An 8,744-nucleotide genomic window follows, 5' to 3' on the forward strand; every position below is an offset into this window, starting at 1 on the left:
CAAACTGCCGGTCTCACAGAAACTTGTTTGACACACGGAGCAGGTGAAAACCTTCCCTTCTGAATGGATTCTCATGTGGTTCTTTAAGGAGTTCTTTAGAGGGTACCTTTTACCACAAACTGAGCAACCAAATGGTTTCACTCCTGTTTGGACTCCTGAGTGTTTCTGCAGATGTTCCTCGTGGCCGATGCTTTCAGCACTTTCTGAGGAGCTAACGGATGTTTTTCCAGTGTTACATCCAACATATCGTACAGGTTCTTCATTGTTTTGCAGAGAGTTTAGACCTGACTGAGGTTCTCTAGTGTTCCCCCAATCCTCACTGTCATTAGTCTCAGATTGAGAGTCGGAGGTCTTGTCATAGGTAGCAGGTTGTAAAGGACTATCTGGATTTGTGTTCCTGGCTGGTTCTGGTCCTCCACAGTCCTCTCCCCCAGCTCCCGATCTCTCTGCCGCTCTGTTCTCCTCAGTTTGGCCTTCATAGAGCTGTGAGGACTGAGCTTTCTCTTCATCGTCTTCTTCACTCTTCACAGGAACAGAAGTGAACGGGAAAAGGATATCTGTCTCCTCCAGCCCTTGAAGCTGCTCTCCCTCCTGACTGGTCCAGAGTTCCTCCTGCTCCTCTTTAATGTGTGGGGGGTCTGGGTCCTCCTGGTCCAGACTGGAGCTCCACTCCTGCTGCTCAGGAGGAACCTCTTCTTTAACCACCAACAGCTGCTGGACATCTGTGGAGAATAATAAAATACATGCACATGATTTAAAGTTAAACTAATAAAGGTTAATCATAAGAAATGTGCTTTACAAACAGATTCTATGCAAACAAGACCATATCATTAAACACCTTCTCTAACAAGAAACTATACATTTTTTAGGATTTTTCTAGGACAGCAGCTACAAATTGGTTTCATTATCGATTAAAGGTTTAACCCATCAATTGTCCAAAAACATTACATGAAAAGCTTACCATCTGTGGAAAAAGCAGTACAAATTGTTAAGGACCTTGGTGGCTTTTGCCAGAAAGGAGGCTTGGTAAAAGTCCTTTGAGTGTTACTAAGAAGGACCTCTTTAATTAAGTGAGTGAGCTCAATTTGGACAGGGACCAAGTCCCAATGGAAAGAGCCTTGGGACTCGAATGGCGTATGGAAAGAGACACCTTTAACCTCTGCATGGACGGCAAATAGATGTAAACTTGGAGTATGTAATGAAGTTAGCTCAGTGTATGATCCCTTAAGGTACCTTACACCCATTACTCTTCTAGCCAAGCACATTTTACAGAATATGTGCAGAATGAACTTTGACGAAAGTCGGGATGAAGAAAATCTGCAATTTGCTAATGCCAGTGAGGATAAGTCTGGCACGGTTGCACACCTGAGGTTACAAAATGAACCAGGTAACTTTCCTTATTAAGTGTCCCCACTGCCGCTGTCATACCCCTTTTTATCCCAGTGCGCTTGTGCTGTCTTCTGGCGCATACATCATCAGGTATATCTGTCATTGGGGAAGCACCAGCACAGCACAATGTTGGCATTTCTTTCATTGGAACACACAAAAATCGGAATAACAAGTTATTTATATAATCCATTTTTTCATTTAGGTTTAGAAAACGAGTATAGAAAAAACAGGTAATTTTATGCCTTTTTGTTCTTATTTTGAAAAACAACTGAACCAACGATACACAGATTCAAAACATGTGCCATGTTTCCTAAGTAACACACCGCCAAGTAACCTCGAATGCGGTTATGGTGAAAACATCGGCGGATGTTCCAGCTGTTTGTTATCCTTCGTTAAACAGAAGCTGAACAGATTTCCTGAGTGGTTTTTAAAATCGATCTAGAAAATATATGTGGATTGAACAGAAAACATGAAAAAATATTCACATTGTGAAATAAAGTTGATTCACACCAGAACAAGGAAAGTGGAACTTAAATATTTGCAGAATTTTGCTGAAAACTACGCCCAAACAAGTTCAGCTGGGCAGAACCTGAGGGACTCCTGCTTAGCTTCACAACAGGCAAAAAGGACAAAAGGGACTCCCTGATCCCAATCCTTCTCGGTTTCATAACAATACTGGGTTAACGTTGATTTGAGAGCTTGATGCCACCAATCACTGTGACTCTGGGGGATACTGCGTGGAAGACTCCCAATGCCTGCAATGTTTGTGTGAAGATTTTAGAGAGAAAGTCAGTTCCTCGATCAGTCTGCACAAGTTTTGCCAGCCCGACGGTGGTAAATAATTATTATACGCTCTAATGAGAGCCGGTGCAGGGATTTTCCTCAACGAAAACGCCTCCAGAAAGACTGAAGCACACATCATCGTCATCAGGAACTCCTTCCCTGACTTTGTTTGCAGCAACGGGCCCACACAGCCAAAGATGACACGTTGAAAAGACCCCCTGACAGCTGAAACAGGAAGCAAAGGAGCGGGAAGCACCACCTATCTCATCTTACCCACAAATTGGCAGGTGTAGCAGCAAAACACTAAGAGTGATCAAAGGAAAAGCAGAAACAGTCCATGATCCCTCGTCCTGACCCTTCTGAATCACTTAGCAATTAAAGCCAGACAACTGGCACCTACAACAAAGCACGCACACACACACACACACACACACACAGCACAAATAGACAAACCCCTTTATAACAGCAGCTTTTATTATTTGTGATGCCTAGCACAGATGAGTAAATTCTTCATCAAAATATAACCCAAATTAAATCAAAATGATTTGTCCTGTGTGGACACTCAAGTGTTGTTTCAAATGTGCCTTCTGTGTAAATCTCTCGCCACAAACTGAACAGCTGAACGGTTTCTCTCCTGTGTGGATAGCCAGGTGTTGTTTCAGGTTCCCCTTCTGTGTGAAACATTTACTACAAAATGAACAACTAAATGGTTTTTCCCCAGTATGGATTGCCATGTGTTTCTTCAGATTCCCCTTTTCTGTGAATGTTTTACTACAAACAGAACAACTAAATGGTTTATCGCCTTTGTGGACAATCAAGTGTCGTCTCAAACGTTCCTTTTGTGCAAATTGTTTACCGCAAAGTGAACAATTAAATTGTTTCTCCCCTGTGTGGATTCCCATGTGTTTAACCAAAGTGATTCTGCTACTGCATACCAGTTTACAAACTGGGCAGGAGAATTGATTTCCTTCTGAATGAAGTCTCATGTGGGCCGTTAAAGTCTTGTTCAGAAAGAATCTTTTACCACAAACTAAGCAACAAAACGGTTTCTCTCCGGTTTGGACCCCAGTGCGTTTCTTCAGAGGTTCCTCATCACTTCCAGGTTCTTCATAGTTCTGCAGAGGGTTTGCACCTGACTGAGACTCCTCCCAGTCACGACTGTCATCAGTCTCACATTCAGAGGAGTCTGCAGTCTTGTCATGAGTATCTGGTTGTAAAGGACTATCTGGATCCGAATACCTGGCTGGTTCTGGTCCTCCCCAGTCCTCTCCATCAGCTCCTGTTGTCTCGGCCTCTCTGTTCTCCTCAGTTTGGCTTTCACGGAGCTGTGAGGACTGAGCTTTCTCTCCATCTTCTTCACTCTTCACCTTGACAGAAATGAACGGGAACTTGAAATCAGCCTCCTGCAGCCATTGAAGCTGCCCTCCCTCTTGAATGGTCCAGAGTTCCCCCTGTTCCTCTTTAACAGACATGGGCTCAGGGTCCTCCTGGTCCAGACTGGAGGTCCACTCCTGCTGCTCAGGAGAAACATCTTCTTCAACCACCAACAGCTGCTGGACGTCTGAAGAGAACAGTGAAATACACGCACATGATTATATACCGTAATATCGTGTTACCATTCCATTTAATCAGTAGTTAGTAGTTCAAAATAAACCTCAACTTTACAGTAAACAGTAAAAACTTGTTTACATAAGAAGTTGCAGAATGTGAAGTATTGTAGACCTCCTGCAGCTCTACCTGCTCAGTCGTGCCCATCCCATCGGGCTAGCACGGGGACGCAGTGGCGTCCTATAGTAAAGTTTACGAGAACCAAGCACTTCTTTTCTCCCGATGGCACAAACAAATCCATATTTGAAATTGCACGTGCATGAGCAAAAACCAAGAGAGCCGCACACCTGGCGCGTGCGGCAACGATGAAAAAGAAACATGCACTTCCGAACCGCAAACAAACGGAGCAAATGGGAACTGATGCTGAGATTGAGGCCTCAGTTGCAGAAACTGCAGTTTTGCAAGCATTTTCAAATCGGGATCTTATTTTGAGACGCAAAGGACAACGCAACGCAACAACTGTCATTCCTGATGCAAAGATCACAGAGTCCATGATGGGACTTTCTTTGATTCCTATGGTGGCCCAAAAGAGAGTGACCCAACAACGTTACAGAATGACTGTACGGTAATGTACTGATGTGCACAACCGGTTTGAGGAAGACTGCGACTTTCCGAACATAATAATAATAATAATAATAATAATAGTAAATTCTGTGGATGACCGTCTGAAAAGCAGACCATCTGTGTAAAAAGCAGTACAAATTGTTCCTTGGTGAACTTTGCTTGAAACGGGGCTCTCATCTCACACAATAGATCAGCAACAATCGCAAAGTCCTGCGAGCTAGTCCTAAGAAGGACTCCCAACTCCCAATAGAAAGAGCCTTGGGGCTCCAGTGGTGTATGGGGAGTGAGCCCTTCGGTTAGTCGTTCAGCAGAATGAATTATGGCTGGGATGAAGAAATTCTGTAAGTCCTAAGACGACAATGGATCCATCGGTTGACCGACCTTAAAGGGCTTTTAGTGTTCCGAGTGAACAGGTGTTTGAAACCATGTGACCCTTGACCCCCTGTCCACACCCAGTTGCACCACTTTGCTGATGCCAGTGAAGGATGGTAGGACATGGAAGCATACCTGAGGTTACACAATGAACCAGGAGATGTATAAGTTTCTTTCCTTCTTGGAAAAGCCAGATTGGCCTTACTTAAACTAGTAACCACTCCGTGTTTTTGGAGCCAACTGCCACTGTGTTGTCCGTTCGGGTAGACAAGATGGTGAAAGAAGAATCACAGCTTCCATTGGATGAACCGTGTTTCTGGACTGACAGCACCACAGTCTTAAAGTACATCAACAATGAGAACAAAAGATTCGGAACATTTGATTTGAGGCTAAGAGAATAAGCGCCGTCGGGAGGCATCGAACACAGCACTGTCTTTTTCTAAAGCTAACTTATGAACACGTGACCAAATTCTCCGCAGGTCCTAATGGCAAAAAACATCTTATCACATCGAAAAAGAAACCAAGTTTGACTCCAGGAGTGTTTGATCACGAAAAAGAAGAGTGGAACTGACAGTACATTTCAGAGAAACAAACAATATTAAAACAAAAAACAATATCTTGTTTCATTCCAGGAAAGACAAAGGTGGAGACATATTGATCGCAGACACCAAAGCCCTTTAAATTCCTGCATAATTACAAAATCAACCAAAACCGTTCCTGACAAATCAGGCATGGTTAGATCGGCCTTAAATCCAAAGAAAGACAAATGCTGTTGATGGACCAGTGACAAAGCTGTTTTGTTGTTTACCTTAATTACAAGGTAAGTTTACATTTTTGAAAATGATTTAACCCTTGTATGGCCTTCGGGTCAAATTGACCCATTTCAAATTTTATTTATAAGAAGAAAAATGGAACAAGTTATATTTTTTCTACGTGAAATTTTCTTATGGCTCCATGTTTTGTACATCCATAAAGAAATAGAGGCTGGTTGTTGGGTGTTGGAGCCGTTTCTATAAACGCAGCAGCCGGCAGGAGGTTCAGAGTTGCACAACGCAGCAACCGGCGGTAGATGTGAAGTGTCGGCGCGAAACATTCAGCACGAATGGGTTTAAAAAAAATTGTTTTTTAATAAACAGATTGATATAGAAGTTAAAAATTGTGGATTTTGGACAATTGCAAAGTCTCAGGAGTCTTTTTTTCTTCTTCTTCAAATATTGCAATTTACACTGGGCACGCACACGCACACATTACAGACCAAAACCAATTTGGGGGTCAACAATAAGTCCAAAAAAACTCACCTTTGTACGAGTGATGCGTGTTTGGTCCCATGTGTTTGTCGTTGTCTCGCGATGGCAAGACGGAGAGACCCGAGGAGGAGGAAGAGGAGGAGGAAGCGCCATATTGGGACAGCATTGGTGGCGTGACGGACATCCGAGGTTGGTACGGCCCGGCGGACCACGCGTTGGTGGAGAGAGCGGGTGGAGGGACGCGGGACGGACAGACGTTAGACGGCAGAACGGGCAGCGGACCACGCGTTGGGGAGCATAGGCCACTTGATGCTGTGCGGAGGAGCGATGAAGACAGAGATACCAACTCAAAAAAACAAATGTGCATCAACAACATTAAAGTACAAGTACATCTAATGATATACTACATAATAGAACAGTGTTTCCCATACATAGGCTTTACTTGTCCATGCTAGTCTCCTCCACTCCATGTCTTTATAATGGAGCTACTCTGAGCTTAGCGCTAACGGAGCTAATCGCTGCTAACTGGGCCTTCAGTTCTTCTTCTTTCTGCCTAAATCCATTTACATGCAGTAAATGGATTTGAGGGACTTGAGCCCGAGTCAAACCGGAGATTTTGTTAAGTTGGCTGTAAAAGTTTTAACCTTCATGTTGTTCTCGGGTCAAATTGACCCATTAAAGCCATATCAGTGTTCGTTTTACTACCCAAAAAAACATGATTGACTGATTGATTTCACACAACATTTACATAGGAAAACGGGTCAATTTGACCCGAGGACAACGTGAACAAGGCCCTTACGTGACAACAAGATGCATTTTCAACTCAAACATTGTTTAAATGTTTTTTAACATTTAAACAATGTTTAGCTACCATTAGGATGGAGACCGGGACCTGGTTAGGTGAATTTAAACAATATCTGAGTTGCAAACGCATCTTGTTGTCACATAACGGCCTTGTTCATGCTGCTCAGACATTTTTAATCGCATTTCATGTATATGAAGAGGATCAAAAGGCTCTCTAAAACCTGATTCGGGTCCGTTGTTTTTTTTGTTTTTTCATTTGAAAGTAAACACATATTTATGGCGATCAAGACTAATGTCAAAAATGGCCGTAATTCTCCTTTAAGAAGTTTTCTCAACACACAATACTTGATCCTGTTATCCCCAAACATTCAACATATGTGGAGATACGTGGTTCCACTGGACAGGAAGAAGTAGTCAAACTGTCACGTGAAATTTCATATCCATAAAGCAACATTTGCTAAATCGCAACCAGATTTTAATCACTACAGAAGTGAATTTCGAAAGTTTTGTGAGTCTATCAAAATCATTAATAGTAAGAAAACTGTCTATATAACTGATCTACTGCGAGATTTTAAAGAATTATAATCATATAGCCTTAGCCCATCTTATCTGGTTATTTTTGTACTGTACTTTATGTTCTTGATGTTTATTTTTTAATCCACTCTTCTAATTTTTACTTATTTATAAATATTCTTTTATACTTACATATTGCATAGAAATGATGTTTTATTTATTTATTCAACTTTTTTATGTTTTTTTTTTTATTATTTAACTTTCTCTGGTGCCAAATTGTTCAATGAATGTTCAAGATGTTTGTTAAATTTAAAGATAATAAAAAAAAAATACAAAATACAAAAAGGAAAATTGTCACGTAATAAGTAAATAAAGCTGTCACACTGATTTAGCTGAGTAAAAAAGTACATTATTATAAAGTACACACATTGAGTGAAGTATTTTACTTCGGGAGAGTCTGTGAATACCTCCTCCTCCTCCTCCCCCACTGTTTCCCCAGCAGTTTAAAGTGACAACAACAACAACAACAACAACAACAACAACAACGTTGAACCAACCTGCTTTGTGCAGCCGGACTTTAGGCTCGCAACCAGCGGCGTCCGTTAGTCTCAGCTGACGGTGGTTTTCTTTTGAACGGAACTCGAGTTCCTCCTCGTACTCTGCTATCGTTCTTTCAAAAAGCCCAAATATCTCCTCAGCAGCCGCAGTTAGTCGCTGGTGGACAAGAGCTCTCAGCATTTGGACTTTAGACATTTCGCCTAAAATCACAGAAACTTTTCCTCGAGACACAAGCCGTTAAAAACCGGTTCGCTCACTCTGACGTACGCTGTGTTGTTGTTGTTGTTGTTCGGGTCCGTCTATTTCCTGGAGCTAGCAGGCTAACTTCACTAGCTTCGTAGGACAACTGGAGATAATTCAGACGTTTTCAAACCAAGGGGGGCAGCCCAGAGTCCGTCCAGACGGGGTTGTCTGCACGTTGTGGGTCCATGAAAAATACAGTTTGATCACAGCTGAATAGTCTCTCCGGCTAGCTAGCTAGCTAGCTCTGTGTAATCGAGTTCAGTCTCCGTCTATTTCCAGCTAGCAGGCTAAGCTAACTTCGTTTAGCATTCTTTGCTAAAGGAGATGAGTCTGAGGTCAAATGTCCCCAAATGTGCATAGTCCGCTTCAACAAGTCCATCAATGAATATGGACTCTTGTGGTCCACTTCGGTAGTCGCTGATCAACCACGTAAAGCTGAAAGTGAGGAGCAAACTAGGGGTGGGCGGATCGATCTAAATATCGATAGTATCGATACCAACGCTGGTATTGGTATTTGATCGATACAACTGTAATTGAATCGATATTTTAATTTAGATATCTCTCCTCTACGTTCACTATACTTAACTTATGTCTTCCACCTTCCTGAGCAAACGGCGCTTTCACGTCTTGGCCCACGTTGCTCCTCCTCCCCCTCCTGCTCCT

The 8,744-nt window shown here is 42.5% G+C and overlaps 1 protein-coding gene and 1 long non-coding RNA gene across 4 annotated transcripts in view; one reads left to right on the forward strand and one right to left on the reverse strand.

The window, feature by feature from the left end:
• Positions 1 to 8,530, reverse strand: part of LOC117949734 (zinc finger protein 32-like) — an 8,800-nt gene extending 270 nt beyond the window's left edge. The window contains exons 1-4 of one of the 3 annotated variants that reach the window (XM_034880262.1): positions 7,838 to 8,530; positions 6,015 to 6,275; positions 3,645 to 3,733; positions 1 to 636 (exon numbers count right to left, since the gene is read on the reverse strand). The exon at positions 1 to 636 is cut by the window's left edge and continues 270 nt beyond it. In XM_034880262.1, the coding sequence (XP_034736153.1) occupies positions 1 to 636; positions 3,645 to 3,733; positions 6,015 to 6,275; positions 7,838 to 8,033 (1,182 nt within the window). In that variant the 5' untranslated portion in view covers positions 8,034 to 8,530. Of the gene's footprint in view, positions 723 to 3,644; positions 3,734 to 6,014; positions 6,276 to 7,837 lie in introns of all 3 variants that reach the window. The other 2 variants (XM_034880263.1, XM_034880265.1) reach the window with 2 other exon arrangements.
• Positions 1,201 to 8,639, forward strand: LOC117949789. Its single transcript, XR_004657737.1, has 3 exons — positions 1,201 to 1,212; positions 7,172 to 7,177; positions 8,531 to 8,639. It is a non-coding gene; the product is annotated as an uncharacterized LOC117949789 (long non-coding RNA).
• The last annotated feature ends 105 nt before the right edge of the window (positions 8,640 to 8,744 follow it).

This window comes from Etheostoma cragini, chromosome 8 (genome assembly GCF_013103735.1).
Source record: "Etheostoma cragini isolate CJK2018 chromosome 8, CSU_Ecrag_1.0, whole genome shotgun sequence".
Classification (NCBI taxonomy): Eukaryota; Metazoa; Chordata; class Actinopteri; order Perciformes; family Percidae; genus Etheostoma; species Etheostoma cragini.